At 55.7% G+C, this 18,870-nt stretch overlaps 2 protein-coding genes across 4 annotated transcripts in view; one reads left to right on the top strand and one right to left on the bottom strand.

Moving 5' to 3' along the window:
- The window catches only part of MARK4 (microtubule affinity regulating kinase 4), a 34,198-nt gene extending 29,703 nt beyond the window's left edge, over positions 1-4,495 (top strand). For all 3 annotated transcript variants that reach the window (XM_054999237.1, XM_054999239.1, XM_054999236.1), the window contains exons 16-17: positions 1,540-1,584; positions 2,211-4,495. In XM_054999237.1, coding sequence (XP_054855212.1) covers positions 1,540-1,584; positions 2,211-2,547 — 382 coding nt within the window. In that variant the 3' untranslated portion in view covers positions 2,548-4,495. The remainder of the gene's footprint in view (positions 1-1,539; positions 1,585-2,210) is intronic.
- Positions 4,496-5,101: 606 nt separating this feature from the next.
- On the bottom strand, positions 5,102-11,249 carry CKM (creatine kinase, M-type). Its single transcript, XM_054999741.1, has 8 exons — positions 11,145-11,249; positions 9,130-9,344; positions 8,128-8,282; positions 7,849-7,981; positions 7,321-7,492; positions 6,550-6,673; positions 5,979-6,168; positions 5,102-5,500 (listed from the first exon to the last, which is right to left on the bottom strand). Exons 2-8 carry the CDS (start codon positions 9,320-9,322, stop codon positions 5,322-5,324), a joined length of 1,146 nt encoding a protein of 381 aa, XP_054855716.1. The 5' UTR covers positions 9,323-9,344; positions 11,145-11,249; the 3' UTR covers positions 5,102-5,321.
- Positions 11,250-18,870: the final 7,621 nt, after the last annotated feature.

Below are 18,870 nucleotides of genomic sequence, written 5' to 3'. Positions count from 1 at the left end.
CTAGAAGCTGTCAGAGGCAGGGCTGAACGGCACCCACAAACAGGTGTGACATGACAACCAGCCGCACCCATCCCAGTCAGAAGCCAAGAGCCACCGGCCCCCTGTTCGTAGCCAGGCTCCTTAGGCTGCGGTCCTGCTTTCTCTGTGGCCAGGAAGGGATTTCTCTTCGGACTAACCTCTGTTGCTTCCCCCTCCTCCTCCACGCCTGTTTCACTCTGGCTTTTCTCTGTTTTCAGGGTCACTCTTGACCCCTCTAAGCGGCAGAATTCTAACAGGTGCGTCTCGGGCGCTTCAATGCCTCAAGGATCTAAAATCAGTAAGTTTGGCTGCTTTTTATGCTGCAGGGGCAGCGCCTGCCCTCCTTTCCTCTCTCTTTGGCCGCCTCCCCTCTTTCTCTCCCCCTTCCCCTCTTGTGCCTGTATGGAAACGCTTGCTTCCTTTTTTCCCTTCCTGAGAAACTTAGAGATGCCCAGTGTTGGTGCTTCAGGCACTGCTGAACTTCTAAAGGAGAATTCTGGGGCTCGCACCTGACGGGAAGTCGTGGCTTTAACCAGACAAACCCTTTCCCCTCATCTCTGATGTGTAAGGGAGGAAAGGCCCTCTGCACAGCTTCGGAAGCAATCTCTTCCTTACATTCTCAAGTCTCAGGCCTGGCACTGAAGGAGCTTCTCTGGCTGAAATTAACCCCTGCAGAGTTTTGAAGGCGGGAAGAAACTGGCTAGCCCAGGGTGGTGGGGAGGGGGAACTAAGACCTGAGTGTCGCGGGGCCTTGTGTGGCCTGAAACTTTAAGCACATGGCAGCACGGCACGTTGTGGAGTGCCTCAGTGTCCCTCAAGAGCAGGAAAGGGCTGCGGCGGAGGGAGTCTGGCTTCTTCCGTGAGCACATGATGCACCCCCTCCCTTGGGGGAGGTAGTTTGGGTCTGGGTGGGAGATCTCCCCCCCCCCTCCCCAGGAATGCTGCCTCGAGTTCCTCCATGGCAGAATGCTGGGATAACCATGTACTTTACCAGAAACCCCTGGCAGAGCCCAGAGAGTGTGGGGCTTGGTGAATCAGTTTGCCTGGGGTAGATGTGGCAAAGCCGGGCCGGCCGGCTGGCCCGCCGCACTCCGGAAGGCCTGGCTCAGCTGAGGTTTTGAGGCCCTGCTCAGTTCCAGCTTCTGATCTTGGCCTCATTCTGAGTGGGGTGCTCAGCTGCAGTCTGGCTTGTAGTAAGTTGCTTGCCCAGGGCCCTTCCCCCTGAAGTGCTGGTTTTTATGTGCGAGGGGTTTGTTTGTTTTTTCTAATATGGGGAGGCGGGGGGGGGGGAGTGTGCAGTGTGAGTTTCCTCCAGGCCACCTCTGACCAAAGGCTCGTGCAGACTTCAGGCAACCTGCAGGGCAGGCAGTGGCTTCGGCGAGTTGTTCCCTCCCGGCCTGGGCAAGCGGCTGAGGTGGCCAGGAGCAGGGGGCTGGAGGGGGGCAGCCGAGAGACCCCGCCCACTGGCGCCCCTGCTGCACCTGGCTCCCGCCGTCATCTCGGGCCTCTTTCTCTTCCCAGGGTCGCAGACGAACCTGAGAGAATCGGGGGACCTACGCTCACAAGGTGCGTCTCTGCTTGGCTCCCCGGCAGGCCCAGGTGCCGCTCCGCTCTCCCCTGGGCCAGTCACCCTTTGGAGTGGCGCCTGCTCTGCGTGGAACACTTGTAGTCCATGCAGTGGGTGGGACGAGCCACCAAGTGGGTGTGAAACTTTGGCTTCCTGAGAATCTTGCCCTTCGAGGGTTTTTCCCTCCCTTATTCCAGAAAGGCTCCTCTGATGGCCCAGGTGAGCTTCCGAGCCTGTGAGCTGCGTTGGCTGCTCTCTTGGGAGCCTGGGGCAGGCCGCCGAGCTGCGTTGCCCTCTGTTAACCCCCCTGCCCCTCCTCATGAGGGGCAGACTATGGAGGGGGCTGGCTAGGGGCGATCGCGCCGGCCACGGCCTCTGCTCTTCCTGGGTGCAGGTTGTTAGCGAGGGCAGCTTTCCACACCTGTGAGTGCGGGGGCGGGGGGGGGGGGTCCGTTGAGCCCCGGTCTTTCCCCTTTCTGATGTTTCATGTGAAGCGTCTTTATGGGCAGGCTAGCACAGAAGGAGGCATTTCTGCCCCGCCGCTTCTGAGAACAAACGTGTGACTACCTGAATGTGGGTCACGAGTGACGCGAGACACGGGTCTGCTCCTCTTCTCCACCCTCAGTTGCAATTTACCTTGGAATCAAAAGGAAACAGAACCCCGGCTGCTCCGATTTACCTGGAATGTGAAGCTCACCAGCACCCGCCCCGCCGAGGCCATCCTGGCCGCCCTCCGCCAGGCCACGGACTCTGTTAACTGCTGCTGCCGCCAGACGGAGCCCTTTGTCCTGTCCTGTACTCACGAGAAGAGTCCCAGCGAGCAGTTTTGCTGCTTCGAGGTGGAGGTGTGCCGGCTGCAGAGGCTGGGGGGGCTCCACGGAGTGCTTTTCCGGCGCCAGGCTGGCACTTCACTGGCCTTCCGGGGCTTGGTGGCCAAGATCTCCGACCAGCTCCAACTCTAGGACCTTGCCGGTGCTCCGCTGCATTGCTTGACCCACCCGCTGGGAAACAGTACAGGGGGAGGGGCGTGATTCTCGACTGCCCGCCACGTCCTTACAGGGCCAGGACTTGGCTGAGGACCGACACTGTCACCCAGCATGCAGAAGGGCTGCGCTGAAGGGGAGCTCCACCAAACTCCCAGCTGTGCTTGAGGACTGGGAGAACTCAGAGAGGGGAGGGGCCCCCCTTTGGAGTTCCCTGTGGGCAGCTTTTCTCCCTCACCTGCCCTCAGGTGCCAGTGGCCCCTGCTCTGAGCCCACTTTGTGGCAGGCCCTCTTCAAGCTGTGGCATGGAGGGCCCCAGGTCTTCTCCCCCGTTTCCCACGCTGCAGAGGGAGGGAGCTCGTGTTTCCCGGGGCTTAAGTGGCAAAGGGGAGAGATCTCTGAGGCCGAGAGCCCCCTGGCTGCTGCATCCTGCCCACACCAGTGGAAACCTCCCATTTTTGGGTCCCTGGCTTTGATCCCCCCCCACTCCTTCTCACAAAGGGAAAAATAACAATGCCCAGGTAGTCCATTTCATTTAAATCAAGGTCAAACTAGAGCCAGTTTTTATTCCAACTTCTTCTGGGATTCAGGTTTCATGGGCAAGATGTAATCAGAACCCCAGTTCTGGTTCAGCTCAATTGGAGTCCTGTTAGTTCCACCCAGTAGCTGGACAGGTACAGCCAATGTGCCAGCCTCTGTCCGGAGTGGCCAGAAGGGACTCCCTCCCTCGCCAAAGTGGGTTTGCAGTGGGTGGCTGCAGGGAGTGGGGCGAAGGGGCAACGCAGAGCGGAACGTGGGCGAGAATACTGGGGGAGGGAGAAGTTGCAGGCAGCAGGTTCCACAGCTGAGCAGAATTCTTCACCTGTGGGGCTGCTGACCTTCGTCTTGGGGGTTCCCACACTGCTCAGCTCCCACAAACAGTACAGGGGGGAGGGCATAGTGGGAGTCCCTCCTCTGAAGTCAATCAGAAAACTCTTGTTTAGTGGAAGGTCCTTCCATTTGTGCTCCCTTAAGGAGACCTCAGCCTGGTCGCTGCGGCGCCTGGACCCGCTCTCGGGGGTGAATTTCAGCCTCTCCTGTTCAGCATCCACTCAGCCCTCCAGGATCTTCTCAAGTGGCAGGCAGCCCCCCACATACACAACCTATCGTGCACCCCATTGCCAGACTCCAAAGCCCCGGTGCTGAGACCGCACTCCAGAGGAGGCTGGACCTCCAGGGGTGGGGTCAGGGCTTCGATCGATCAACATCTTAAAAACTGGACCCCGCCCCCCCCCCCATGGAGCTGGTGCGCATTGGTGGTGGCTCCGCTCAGAAGCAGGGAAGGAGAGGAAGCACCTCTTGCAGCACCTAATGTGATGGACGAGTCTACAGGCATCGGGCACAGCTCTCAAGCACCACTGCTGCGCCCGCGCCATCTTAACCAACTGGGCACTGGAAGCTGGGGGTCAGCAGCACAGAGCAGCCAAGCAGCTGGACGGCATCAAGATGGGGTGTGGTCTTGGATGGTGGAACAGCAGCTGAGTGAGCGGGGGCGGGGGGTGGACTCGGGCAATCCTGTTCCCCTCTGGGTGGGGCAGAGCTCAGGGGCTCATGTGAAACTTGCCCCAGTTAAACTGTTAACTGGTGATGCTAAATTTGGCAGCTCTATGGGGAAAATCAAATGGGTCTCCTTCCTTCCCATCTCCTTTTCCAGCCCCCCCCCCATCATACACTTACTCCCCCTGCTGTGAGCTGCACCTGCCCTGCCCCCCCCCAAATCCTGCCTGTTTGCCCCCTCCCATCTGTACAGACTCCCCTGTAAATAGCAGCCTGGTTAGCCCCCCTATCATTGGGTAGAGATATTCACGAGCCCTCTTTGCCTTGGGACGGTTGTAAGTTATGCCAGCCCCAGAGTGGCGGCCTGTACCAAACCCCTAATAAACGTAGAAAGCCTCCCCCTTTGTGTCTTGCCTGGTCCCTGCCCACAGCCGGAGTCTGACCTTGGGGGCGGTGGGGCTGATGGGGCAGGGCAGCTTGCATGGGTGCTCAGGAGCAGGCATTCTGCACATGTTCAGAGGTAGCTGGGGATTTGGAAACAGACGGGTGATTCGGACACAGGGTTGTGATCTGCAAATGACCGCCTCTCACTTGCCGTCCCTCCTGCACCTGCCCGGCTGTTCCGAGTTCCTGGCCATGCTGGATTGAGGGGAGCCGAGAGGGGAGATCCGTTGAATGCAGGGTCCTCATAAAACTTGGTTGAGGCTTTGGGGGGAGGACAGCAGTGAGGGTTTTTCCTCCCAGAGATTGTCAGGGCCCAGAGACTCTTGAGCCACCCGGAGGCCTGCTGGAGTCTTGCTTCCTTGCCAGGAACAGAAGAATAGCTGCTGCTGAGCCGAACCTGCCCACTCCACAAGCAGAGGTGCGCTCCACACAACAGGTCACAAGTGGACTGTGTGGAGCAGCTCTCCTGCCCTCACCCCTTGGACCTTAAACGTTTCCCCCTCCACTGGAGACCCCCCCCAGCATAAAAGAAGAGACAGACGAGAGCGCCCACTAGGGGGGGAGGCAAGGCTTTGGCGGCCATCGCTAGCTTTATTAACTCCTTCCACTAGGGCTCAGATGACACGAGCTTCCCAGCTGGCATGGGGCAGCCACCCACTCAGCCCTCGCCTCGCCTGGGCAGGAGAGAGGAGGACACAGGAGAGTGGCTGCCGGGAGTGGCAGAGTTGGGGTCACCCCCCCCTGGAGTTCGAGCGCTGGTCCACGTGGGGCTATCACTTCTGAGCAGGGATCATGTCGTCAATGGCCTGGCCTTTCTCCAGCTTCTTTTCCATCTCGATCATGAGTTTCACGCCATCAACCACCAGCTGAACTTGTTCCACCTCGGAGGAGCCCAGGCGGTCGGCGTTGGAGATGTCGAACACGGCACCTACGGCGGCAGTATCCACACCACCTGGGAAAACAAGGAGAAGCCGGCAGTCGGTGGCGCGCTCCTGCCAAGATTGGACTGTCTGCTTCCCATGGGAAATTTTACCCAGACCAAAAATGCACTCCCTATCCGAGCAGGATGCCGAGTGCAGAATCCGAGTGCTTGGTAGGCAAGGAGTGGATTCTCGAGCACAAATACACCTGCCCGTCAGGTGTGAATCATCCATCTCAGCGGCTGGTTTCCCCACCTATATGGCAGTCATTTAAGCAGCCCAGATCGAAGCCTGTTTGGTTTGGAGCGTTCAAAGGCTCGTTGCTGGGACGGCAGAATACGAGATAGTTAAAACACTCAGTTCAACTGAATGCCACATTCCTGATTTGATGTGAGGACTGCTGAGCTGTGCTCCTTTGAGTGATGGAGGCCAGATGGACCCCCGGGGGGGGGAGAGCCAGCAGCCTGCTCTGAGCCCGTATTGAGGTGTGGCCCACCCCCTTCCCCTCACCTGTGCCACGTTTCTGCAGACGGAGGCGCGTGAGGATCTCCTCAAACTTGGGGTGCTTGCTGAGGTGGGCCAGTTTTACGTGGACGCCACCACGCAGGCCAGTGCCCAGGTTGGAGGGGCAAGTCAGGACATAGCCCAAATGCTCATTCCAACTGAAGGGGTGGCCAGCTTGCTTGAAGATCTCCTCAATCTGCCCCAGGAGAGATGGGATAAGCATTTAGCCCCAGCTGGCCCCCTGACAGCATGCGCTCCAAGATGCGTGCCGAGCTAGGCTTGGAGCTCCTGTCAACATAGGAAGAGTGGCAAGGGAGGTGCCAGGGTGCCTGTGCATGCCCGCTCTGCCGCATCCCATGTGTGGGCATGAGCTCGCCCTCCTTCCTCGCTGAGATGCTGCGGGACTTGGCTCAGGCCGCGGCTCACAGGCAAGCCGAGCCCAGCCAGACCTGCTGGCACCGGAGAAGCAGGTGCCAGTTCCAGCCAAAGCTTGCCCACCGTGTGGCTGACCTCGGCCGGGCCTCCCCCCCCCCCTTGGAACGTGAGCCAGCTGAGGAGGCCCCCCACCACCACTCACCTTCTGCAGCCCAACACAGAAACGCCTGAAGACTTCCTTCATGTTGCCCCCCTTCTGCATGGAGATGACACGCAGGTGGTCTTCCTCATTCACCCAGACCAAGAAGGTCTTGTTGTCATTGTGCCTGTGGAACAGAGCGTGCGCATGCCTCACGCTGCCCAGGTGGCTTTCCCTTCCTCGGCAAGTGGCCTTCGTTGGGACTCAAGGAAAGTCCACCTTGGTGAGGAGCCAGGACGGCCTGGGGGTCCCGGGCTGCTTCTAGGCAGGGCTTTGGGCAGCTCCAGTGAGGAGCAAGGAGTCCTGCCCCCCCCCACCCCCGTTCTTACCCATGTCCACTAGAGCAGGAGTGGGGAGGTGATTCTTTAGCAGGCACACCTGAGGGGGTGGGGGCTAGGACAGAAGACTTTGAGATTGTGTTTGTAATTTTAAATTCCGTCCACCACTTTGGGTAAAGCAGCTCCGGCAGCCGTGCAGTGTGGCATAGCGACACCTCTTCCTTCCCCTTCCCTAGGGCTTTGATGCTGCTTCCGCGGGATTTGCAGAGGTTGGTTCCCAGGTCCCTGACTGACCTTATCCAGCTATAGAGGAAGGCCCTTTGGGAAACGGGGTGGCATGCCGCGTGGGAGGCTTACGGGAGGCCCAAGGCCAGGAAAAACGTTTCTCTTTCCAGGCCTGCTGGAGCCCTCCAACTCCAATGCCGCACCCCTTCATTTCCCACAGGGAGAGCCCCGGCCAGGCCAGGGCCCTGCACCTGGGTCAGGTTTTGCTTACCAGATGCCTCTTGCGTCGGGCCAGTCCCGGCCCATGCCAGAGGCCAGCAGGAGTGGCGAGACGGGCTTGTCAAAGAGGAAGTGGTCGTCGATGAGCTGCTGCTGTTCCGCATCGGACATGTTCTTCAAGGGGTAATACTTGCCCTTGAACTCTCCTGTCAGGCTGGTCAAGGCTGGAGACGGAGGGGACACGCATGGTGAGAGGAGGCCGTGCTTGGGGGGCTCTGGGGGGGCTCGCCAAGCAGGGGAGGCACCCTCCAAGAGTTGTTCTGCCTCATTTTATACAGTAAAGATGGGGACAAACGGTCTGGCTTTTCCACAAAGAAGAATTGGGAAGTGCCGTTTGGAAAAGGGGCTAAGAGTATCTGCTAAAGACTCCTGCCCTCACTCATGAAGCTACAATTTCCGGGAGTCCTGAGAAAAAGGGAGTGAATGAGAGGGTGGCTATCTTCCCCCCCCCCATGCCCCCCAAAGAGAAACGGCCGGCTTGGTTTTCGTTGGTGAGGGCAGATCACTCTTGCCTCCTTACCGGTGATGGAGAGGTTTTCCACGGCACGGCGCTCCCCACGGCTGCAGTGGGGGGGGAGGGTGTAGCCCTTGATGCTGCGGCCAGTCCGAACGCGGCTGCTGATCACGTAGTTTGGATCCAGATCGTCTCCACCCTGCAGGGAAAGTTGGGAAGGGGGACACGCGGCACCTTTGAATACCTCACCGTGTGCCTACCTCCCTGGGCTTGCCCCGCGCCACCCCCAGCACATGCAGCCCCCACCGACCCCCCCCCACACACAGACCCATACCAAGGCCTCACCTTCAGGTTCTCATGGTTCAAATCAGTTTTGTGCTTGTCGGTGGGTTTGTAGCCGCCGTGCCGGTCCTGAATGACGGGGTCGAAGAGGTCCTTGAACACCTCGTAGGACTCTTCGTCCCCAGCCACACAGCCGACGGTCATGATGAAGGGGTGGCCTGCCCACGAATGAAGAAAGGAGGCGTTCACAAAGGGCAGAAGGCAGGTCGAGGCATGGCTGCGCCATCACCCTGGAGGCCGGCTCTTCTTCTCGGTACTGATTTCCCCACCATGCAGTGATCTGACTTCCGAGGGCGGGGGGGGGGGGCGAGGCAGGTTGCCCAAGGCTCACATTTTGGTAAGCAGAGGCAGTTGGGCATAAGCCATAGGGCAACACTCGGGGACATGTTTGTTTCCAGGGGCCTTGTGCTGGAGACCATCCTGCTAGATGGTAATTAGGGTGGGGGGATAGGCACTTCCCATTCAAATTTCCCACTTCTGTCACCCAAATGTCTCAGGCCAGGCCTGCTAACCCAGTTCCATCCTTGTGGAGCTCTGTCTGCCGGACAGGTCTAACTTCACCAAGGAGTCGGCTGCAGCCAAAAGTGCAGAGAGGCCCCCAGACAACAGGCCTTGACGCTGCTCATCTAATTACTGCAACATCTTAATTAACGAAGGCTCTCTTCCTAAACAGTAGAAGGCTTACGTCGTCCTTCAGTCTAGTGATGCAACAACTGATTCTCCACACAGACCCCTTGTGTGCACGGAGCTCTGTGTGACCTAGAATCCTGCCCCTGGCATTCCAGTGGCCTAGTTGGGGGTGTGTGGCACCACCCGTCCTCCCAGCTCATCCTGTGGAAAACTCATTGGGAAGCATTCTGCAAGATGGCCACCAGAGGGAGAGAACGAGCCAGACTGCAGGCATTTCTGGGGAGCAAGGGCATGCAAGGGGATTTGGCAGTTGGGCTGGGAGGGAGAAGGGGGCTCCCAGCTGGGAGGCTGTGGGGCAGGGCAGGCAGGACGCACCTGGGTTGTCCACGCCCGTCTGGATGACATCGTCAAGGGTGAAGCCACTGGGGGTCTCTTTGTCGCGCAGCTTCTTGTAGATGTCCAGGGTGAGGGCCTTGGCCATGTGGTTGTTGTGCTTCACGAGGTCGGGGAACTCCTCTTCCGGCTTGAAGTTCAGCTTGCACTTGTTGTGGGTGTTTCCGAAAGGCATGGTGACGGGTGACGGGTGAGTCCTGCACAGCGGGGCCAGAGGCAAGAGGGTTGGCCGTGGTGTGGGACAGCTGCCCAGGGTGACCCTCTGACCTGGCAAAGCTCAACTAGGGGGGTCATCAAGGCTGAAAGCCCAGGGCCTGACTCATGGGGTTGGCACCCCTCCCCAAAAAGCAGACGGTGGCTTCTCATTTGAAGGGGAGGGCTTGTAAGACCATTATACCCAGAGTTTTAAAATGGCCAAAATGCCTTTGCCCGGAGAACGAGAAACACTCTTGGGTTTGCTTCTGGGAATTTACAGTTGTGACTTGAATAGGTTAAAAATTCTTCATTCCAGCATCTGTCAGAAAAATCTTAATACTTTAGGCTTACAGGAAGAAGCACGTACTCATTTTGATAATTCAGGTCTTAAGACCATCCCTGTAAAATGCTGATTGATGAGATGAACGGTGATTTTTTAAAAGTGGGAAATCAGAATGTAAATAAGCATTCAGGTTGGTAACCTATGCCTCACAAATCTTTTAGCGGTGCTTTAAATCCAGTTTTAAAATGGAAATTTCCAAAATGCTGGGCTGTGAATCTTAAACGTTTCCCCAACATTTCAGACTGCAATAAGGACTCCTGTCTTTGCCTCCATCACAGTGCTGGGCTGGCGTCCTTCGCCAGTCTATTCTCATCGATTCCCAGATGCTTAGACTGCAGGAACGCTACGCAGGATCGTGCTGTTAGAATGACAGAGCGGCTGGGCCAGAGGTGCATTCACCAGAGGCCGTGGGGTCAGCCCACAGACCTTCGCTGTTCCAAGCACGAATGCATCCGCTGGGCTCAGGGCCTCTCTGAAGGGCCAAGAGGATATACTAGGCAGAAGGGCATTTTTGTTGTGCCTCCAAGTTGGAAAGAAGCTATCCAGACGTGCTTGAGCCTCAGCACCTCTCATGGTAAGGAAAATAGTGGGGCAGCACCTGTTCCTAGTCAGGCCATGGTGGGGCTGGCATCGGAGCAGTGGTGAGCCTGTGGACGAGTCAGCAACTGTGCTGGGGGGAGGGGCGGGGCGGGAAGCAGATTCCAGCGCTCATATCCAATTGCCACCGCTGGAAAATTGGGCATCATTTTAGCTGTCAGCCCTTCAGAAACAGGCTATTTATAGCCACTGGCCTTGTCCACAAAAGGACCCTGATTGCAACTGCGGCTGCTGGCATGAAGGAGCCACAAATGAAGAACACCTTCCAGGGACTGCCTTAGCAAAGGGTCAGGGGTCCCAAGAAACCCAATATCAAGGTGAAGAGGAGAAGTGCCCAGCAGGGGTGAAGGAAATGGTCAGACAGCTGCAAAAGCAATGGTGGCGGAGAGGGGGGGCAGTCTGCCAGCCCTTCAGTCAATCTTCTCCCACCCCAACCCATTTCTGCTTACTAGTGGCAAACAGGTGCCCTGGCAAGGGCACAGAGAACTTTTAAGGTCACCTCGAAGGACGTCCCAAACCAGCCACCCCTGAGGTGCCCTGCATCTGTCCCTCGGTCCTTCCAGGGGGTAAAGAATTGGCATATCTTTGGTGGGGGAGGGGACATGTAGAGGAGCCTTCTTAAAACCCCATATACAGGAGCCCCACTTTTACGTGCTAAGGCTAGACAATTCTCAACCTGACAGTCTGGCCTTAGTGCGTGATTTTTTAAATAATGAAAGCATGCGTTTTTTCATTAACATTGTTGGCTGCTTCCTGAAGCAGAGCAACCTGCTCCTGTCCATTTCTCCTGCTCCTCCTCTGCCCCCGCAACCCTCCCCTGCCCGGAGCAGCAACTCTGGAACTAGAGAAGGGTGTTTGTTACCTGGCAGGGAGAATCAAAGCCTGCAACTTCCCCAGGGGCTTCGCGTGCCTCTTCTACTCCAGCACAATAGGTGACCCAAGAGTCCGGCGCTGGGAGCCCAGAATATATACCTTGTTCTTTGCTCCTATTGGCCAACAGCTGACAAGCAGCTGGCCTCCGATTGGGCGCTGTTGCCCCCCAGCTCAGCTTGGAATTTGGGCAGGAGGCGCCCAGCCTCAGCTGGCCTCCAGTAGGGCCGCCTTCCTTCCCATTACTGTTGCAGGGCCTTATTTGCACGTTCTCTCGCTCTCTCTCTAAGCTCAGGCCCAGAACCCGCTTCCAATGCGAAGACAAAGTCTTTGAAGAGGAACTGAGCCATGGAGCATGTACAGAGTGCTTCTCCATGACTGACCCTAAGCAAGACATGCTTTGCATCCCCAGGCAGGCTTGGCAGCCTGCTCTCACCTCACCTCACCTTTGGAAAAGGTCTGAAACCACGGCACGCCCTCCAAAGAACCCACGGGATTGCATTCCATCTGCACACCATCCCTGAGTGGTCGACTTTGCGTGGGAGAAAGACTTGCCCAAAGCCAGCCAGCAAGTCGAGGATCGGATCTTGGGTTTGCCACATTTTAGGGCCTCAGGTCTCCTCTTGTCCAGAACGAAGACAAAAAGTGTGGGGGGGGGGATATTGGTGCTACAAGCAGGGGGAACTGACGCAACACAGCCAAACCCTGAGGGGCCAGCCGAGCCGAGCCAGATGAACGTTCTAAAAATAAGGAGCCGCCGATAAGGAGAGTTGCGCTCCCAGCCAGGAGAAGCTGCGTTGCAGTGTCTGCCATGGCCCCGGGCTGCTCTCTAAGGCAGAGCTGGGGCCAGGATACACTAAGCTGCTTGGGGGAACGGGGGGGGGGCATTTTTGCCAGATGCCAGAAGGCGAGGTACAGAGATGCAGGCAAGGGGGTGGTTCCGTCTTTCCAGGTGTGGAAAGAATATTTGTATTACTGTCTTTACTTGCAAAAAGACACAAAGAGGCTTTATTACCATACACAAGTGTGACTTGTTTGTGAATTTAAGACACGTGCCCCTCCCCCTTTCTTGATGGTGCATGTGAGGAAAAGACTAGTCTTCTTGCTTCCAAACTAGTTTCAGATTGGTAGCATAAATGTGCCATCAAGCAACTAGGTTAGTTCTAGCTTCGGAGGCAGACAGGGAGGAAAAAATAGCTCCGGAGCCATCAGCCCAGGAGGAGAAATCTTGGTGGCCATAAGGCCCAATCTGCCCTTGTTGAGGGAAGATAAAGTAGTGATGGCAAAAGGCCGTCCATGCCCCACCATTGTGCACCTGCGGGCAGTGAGGGCTAGAAATCTGTGTTTAAAGAACAAAGTAAAAGTTGTCATCCCTCCGATTCCAGGGTTTTTTGTTTTTTATTTGGCGAGAACTAGGAAGGAAGAGGGTGGGAGGGACAGCAAGGCCAGTTTATGCCACAGCCGTCAGCCCTTCCATCCCCCGAGAACGCTGGGCACGGGGTTTTGAAGGGAAGGGCTGGGGTCTCGGAGGGTCTCGACAGACCCTTAGTTCTGAGGGAAGCCCCTTTGGGTCCTCACTGGGGAGCGAGGCAGGGTGTAAATAAAGTAAAAAATAAATAAAAATAAAATATTAGACATCCCTAGTTGCGCAGGAGTCATAGCAGTGAAGCTGGTTGGAATCCAGTTTTGGAAGGGTACAGGGACATGCCCAAAAGTGCAAAGGGAGAACGGGGTGGGGGGGGGAGCCTTTTGCTTCGCTGAGTGTTAAATGCCGAAGCCGAAGCAGCTTCCAGTCTGGCTCGCTCTCCTCCCCTGCTCCGATTTGCCTCCCCCGCCCCCGGCCTTTGGTCTCTTTTTGGCAGGGGAAGACGAAAAGGAAAGAGTCCTGGTGGGCCAGGCTAAGGTGCCCCCCCCCGGTCCAGCTATTTCCCACAGTGGCCAACTGGGTGCCTTCAGGAGGCCCACAGCAAGGGCCGAATCGCAACATCCCTCGTCTGTATCTTGTCTGCCAGTAACGGATAGTCAACGGTAGACTGCCTCTGAACCTGGGGGTTCCATTTGCCCATCATAGCTGGTTGCTCAAAGGGGCTCGTTATACCTTAAAAGACGAGCAGATTTACTGGGGCATCTGTGGGCCAGGTATTTGTTTACTTATTTTATTTACGAGATTTTTATGCTACTTTTGGCCCAATCAGGACCACTGAGGTGGTGAACAGCTAAAAGCAGAGCAGTATAAAAACTCATCACCAAATCATTTAAAACCGAACCTGTAGATCCAGAGGAGTTAGCCGTGTTAGTCTGTAGTAGCAAAATCAAAAAGAGTCCATTAGCACCTTTAAGACTAACCAATTTTATTATAGCATAAGCTTTCGAGAATCAAGTTCTCTTCGTCAGATGCATTGTCAGCTCTCAAGAACCATCTGATAAAAAGAGCTGTGGCCCTCAAAAGCTTATGCTACAATAAAGTGGGTTAGTCTTAAAGGTGCTACTGGACTCTTTTTGATTTAACCGAACCTGTACACATTTATAAAAAATGCAGACACATCAATTAACAGACAGGACGGGAAGAGCTGCGCAGCGTGTCCTCACTGACTGGTCCCCAGTGGGAGCCAAAAGGCCATGAAATGCGAGAGGAGATACAGGATGTGACATTCCTCTGCAAGGCGCTCAGAAGACTGCGAGGTAAGCAAAGGCGCCCCTTGCAGTAGCCGCCACGGGCAGTAACGCAGCCTCGCTGGATTGGCTAAGCTCATTCAGCACCATGCTGTAGAGTAAAAAGAAACCACTGGAGTCTGAGTGGATAACACACAGGCCCTCCAACCAGCAGATACGTGCGGCTTTCTGACGCCTGTAAAGCTAAAGCTTCTGTGTCTTTTCCCCCCAAAGCCTCTCTCCATTTGGCACGTCAAAGCCCGGGACATTCCCACTTCCACTAGCCATCACAACTACAGCCCCGCTCTTAGAAGATGAGAAGCCCAGAATTTGGGGCCTAAGAACCCCCCAACTCCTCACCCCAGAACCGAGTTATCTGGGGGTGCTAACCTCAGAGGCTACAGCCAAAGAGAAAAAAGGTCCCCAGGTATAAATGCAGGCTGAGGACATTGGCTAGGCTTCTGTTTAGAACTGGGCACAGGCATCTCCCAAGGCCCTCTGGTCTGTATCTGGCAGCCAGAGAAAAGAGGAGCGAAGAAACATCCTTCAGTTGGCCAAGGCATCCATGATCGTCTCTTCTCTTGCCTGAAAAATGGGGGAAGTGTAAGAGGGCACCCAGTAAGCATTAGAATAAAAACTGCAACTGAAAGCAGCATGGACAGGTGACACAGGAGTGGTTAGGAATTGCTTGAATCCTGCATAAGTTTCACGTGGACACACGAAAGTAAGTTTGTCTTGTGCAAGATGTGAGGAAGTTGCAAGGAGATGGGGTAAGTTGCCGCCAGAGAACGAACAGAGAAAGAGACCAACCCAAGCTGGTTCATTTCTACGCTCTCCAACCACAGCAGGAGCCAAGGAAGGCACAGACTTTGGGGCTAGCTTTCTCCTTGCCATCCCTGGGACAACCAGACATGTGCTTTGCCTCAGAAGCGAGCATTTGGCCACACCAGAGCTCCATTTGGTATCCTTGTTCCCAGGGATGTTTTGTGGCAGGATTTGAGTTCAGAGCCCCTTAGAGACCAATAAAATTTTCAGAGTGTGAGCTTGTGAGAGTCAGAGCTTTACACAATTGTTTGCTGTTGTGGCATTCCGGGCTGCTGTGCTTAGTACATCGTCTGCTTGGTAAATCTAGCCTGGGCTGTGTGCGGCAGGTCTTGCCCTCATCGTGAAAAGAATCTAGCGCAACACCCCTCACCATCACACACACACACACAGACGTATGTACGAACGGCAGGTGTCACCTGCTCTGGCTGAGGGGCCCCCCTGCCCCCAGCTCACGTGCCCGTCCCAAGGTCTGGCATGTGTCAAGCAGATGTTGCCAAATTCCTCGAAAGGGAGGCAGCCTCCTGCTGTTGCTTGCAGCAGCTGCAGAGACCCAAGGGCCTCCCGCACCGGTTAGTGGAGCCCTGACAGGCGCCACATGGTGAGGCCTTGCTCCTCATGAGCACCCTAAAGGGTGGGCGGGGGGGGGGGGTAGCGAGAGAGAGGAAGGTGCTGGGACTCGAGCCTGCTGGGGGCTCACACTCCCCGAGCTCAAAGCCCACATGGGTCATCAGCAGCCAGTAGGAAAGGGAGAGCTGAGAGGCATCGTGTCGCTGCCTCACAGAGACCAGGGCGGGCTTTCTGGTGCTGAGTGCAAATTCCGAGGCTGAGGCAGGTGAACACCTGGCTTTAAATATTAGGCAGGGTTTTTAAAAAATATATTGCATTGTTTATTGGATACATGGCTTTATTTTATTTCAGGGTGTTTGTTTTGTAATCCAGTTGTATTAGAGCATTTGTTGTAGATCTTATACTTACCTTTATTTAGTGTCATTTTCTAACTTTGTAATCCTCCTTGAGTCCCACTGAGAAAGGTGGACAATAAATGAGTAAATAAAAATTAAAAGAAGGTGGACCTTCAGCATCCTGGCTACCCACTGTGTGAAGGTCCAAGAAAATGCGTCTCCACCCCACATACCCGAAAGTGGCTAGAGCAGAAGGTGCAGCCTTGGGGGTCAGGCCCAGGTGCATCAAGAGCCAGCCAGCCCCTCTGGACAGGACAGGAAGGACTGGTTGCTCGACTTCCAAAACACGCCAACCGGGGAATCTTGAGAATCGAGAGTTCTGCGTGAGACTCAAAGGAGAAAACCCTGAACAAAAACTCGTCAGTTGGAGATCTTAGCGGGAGCAGATTGATGGCGAGGAGGGCAGTGTTGTTGGACCTCGTGGGGCTGGGGGATGGCAGAAAGAGTCTCATTTCAGACATGAAAAGAGGGATAGGCCTGGACAGCCTCTGTTCTCTGGGGAGGCCTCGGCCTACCACAGAGAGTGTCATCAAAGAGTCCACCTGCAGTGACTGAAGAGCCAAGAAGGGGACGAAGAGATGTTGGAGAACACACAACTCTCAGGTGCTGTGGAGGCAAAAGTGATGGGCTGTGCACTGCTCGGGGCCTCAGTGGCCCTGCACACGCATTTCATTTGCATGTGCCTTGGAGCACACCCACGCCTCCCATCCCCTCAGTTTAGCAGCAAAAGGGGGGTGGGTTGAGCTTTATTGAAATGTAGGTTAGTCTTTTAAGGTGCTGCTGGACTTTTATTTTGCAAGCGAGTCACCTTGACAATGTTTTTACATGGCAGGGCCCCCACTCCCAAGATGAAAAGAGGAAGCTGGATGGGGAACAGGACACGGGTTCAGTGGGCACAGCTGGAGAGGGTAGAGGCAGGCAGGTTGGGAGCACAGTGCACAAAGGCCCCGGAGGAGGTGCGCCTTCCTTTGCAATCAGGGCCGACCTGCCTTTCTCCAAGGTGTGTGTAGGGGGGGCACAACATTCCAATGAATGTCAAGGGCACACAGGTTTGGGAGCCTTTGGGGGTCTGGGGTCATCTCTTTTGACCCCCATGATTGGCAGCTCAAGGCTTTATATAGGCACCAATTCCCAGCTGGCCTGAAACCAAACCTCTCTCCCTCACCCTGCCAGGCCTTCTTGCGTCCAAAGCCTGCCTGAGAGCTGCCATCCCAAAACAGCCCTGCGATCAGATTTCTCCACCCCCTGCCCCCTTTATAAAGGGACAGCAAAAGAGGGCGGGGAGGGAGGGCGCAGGCCACAACAGCTGCCCCTCAGCCGAGATTTATGGGAACCTGATCCCCCCCCACACACACACACACACGCAAGGACTTGCTCGTGGCTTGACCTTGGGGCCTGGAGGAAGACTTGCAGAGGACGGGCCGGTCGGCTGGCTGGGAGTGCTGTGGAGGTGACAGAAAGGCACTTTGTTTGATGCCTGCTTCCAGGGAAGGGTATAGATGAGGCAAAATCTGAGCTGCCCTCCAGTGGAAGGCGGTCAGAGCTCAGCCACAGGGGCCTTGACCCTCAAGCCACATCCAGACCAGCAGGTATTGGGCAAAGAGCCCCCTTCTGGACTGGGCCCCATGTCAATTAGTGCGTGCGAAGGGGCTGCGTTTGGATGTTCCAGCCCAGGTGTCACAATGTCCCCCTGGCTTTAGTGGCACCCAGCAGCACCTGCAGCCTGAACCAAGGGAGGACCCCCCCCGCCCCCCCCCCCAAGAGAGAGGGGATGTTCCTGCAGGGCGGTCTCTACTTCTGTTGTCCAAGAAAGGCCTCTGAACATGTGCAAAGTTGCACTACTCACAGCCAGGGATGCAGGGAGTGAAAACGAGGCCCCTTGCAGCACCTGTGAGTCATTGCTGGTCTAGCTAGGAGGATGCACCCTTCACAACTATAGCTGAAACCAATTAAGAGGTTTATTGAGAGGAAGAGAAGCATAAGGAGAAACTACAGATATACAAATGGATTAAACATATAAATGCATTGGAAAGCAAGTGATTATACAGTAGCAAGAGTAAAAATACACGGAAACCCCTATTCTGACGGAGGTCTCTTCCGCCAGAGCCCTTCGGGGATGTCTGCAGGGTCCTTCTGGGACACAGGCTGTGCATTCCAGGGCCTCCCAGGGCCTGTTTGAGTGAACAGCTCACCCAGATTTGCTCTTTGTCTTCTGAAACATTTTTTGCAGTCAGTTGGCAGAACAACAACATAAAATTTAGCAGCCAGCAACTTTGCCCTTTCTCCAGCCTTCAGGCTTCCACTGCAATTCACTACTTTCATGTTTCAATAGAAAAGAGCAAGAGTCCAGTAGCACCCAGAAGACGAACACCATTTGTGGTAGGGCAGGAGCTCTTGTGAGTCACAGCTCATGTCTTCAGATACCATCAGATACTCACTTCTTCAGGTACTTATCTGAAGAAGTGAGCTGTGGCTCACGAAAGCCTATACTCTACCACAAGTTTTGTTAGTCTTAGAGGTTTCCCGAAGCCTTCCCAGCAGCTGTGCCTCCTGACCTGGAAGCTGCCCCCCTCCGCCCCCTCCAAATCTACTGGGAATATTCTGTGCGGGTGAGAAAGGCACTCTGAATGTACTCAGAGGAACCCTTTGTCATTTCGCACGCACAGTTCGCAGAGTCTGAGGCTTGGTGGCAAAGGGGGGTCCCGCCTCCACGTGTGCTCGGACAGCGCAAGTCTGTTCTGGTTCTTCCTTTGTCCTATAGGAGAGATGAGGTGGCAGAGATCTGGACCAGGGGGGGATCTTTTGGTTGCGGGGGGGGGAGCCTGGCTCACTAGTTTGAGGGAAGCTGGGGAGGGTGGTCTTCTAGTGTTGCCAACCACCAGGGGGTGGTTGGAGATACCTGGGCATTACAACTGATTTCCAGACTACAGGGATCAGTTTGCCTGCAGAAGATGGCTGCTTTGGAGCGTGGGCTCTGTGGCATTAGAGGCCACGATCCTCCCCAAACCTCACCCTCTCCAGGTTGTACCCCCCAAAAAATTTCTAGGAATTTCCCAGCCTATCAGGCCTGCCCGTTGTGCACAGCCAGCTCACAATGTCCTGCTAAGGTTGTCAGTGAAAGTCAACACAACTTCTAGCTGGATGTTAAGGACCCCAGTCCTCCCCCTCCCTCCCTCCTGCCCCACTGAAGCCAGCTGTCATGGCTTGGTCTTGCTGGCTGGCCGTTGTCCCACTGTTTGCATTATGCCCAGAGGTCCCATTGAGAGGCAGCCCCCCCCC

Source organism: Eublepharis macularius, chromosome 15 (assembly GCF_028583425.1).
Source record: "Eublepharis macularius isolate TG4126 chromosome 15, MPM_Emac_v1.0, whole genome shotgun sequence".
NCBI lineage: Eukaryota > Metazoa > Chordata > Lepidosauria > Squamata > Eublepharidae > Eublepharis > Eublepharis macularius.
This window is presented reverse-complemented; position numbering and strand designations above follow the sequence as displayed.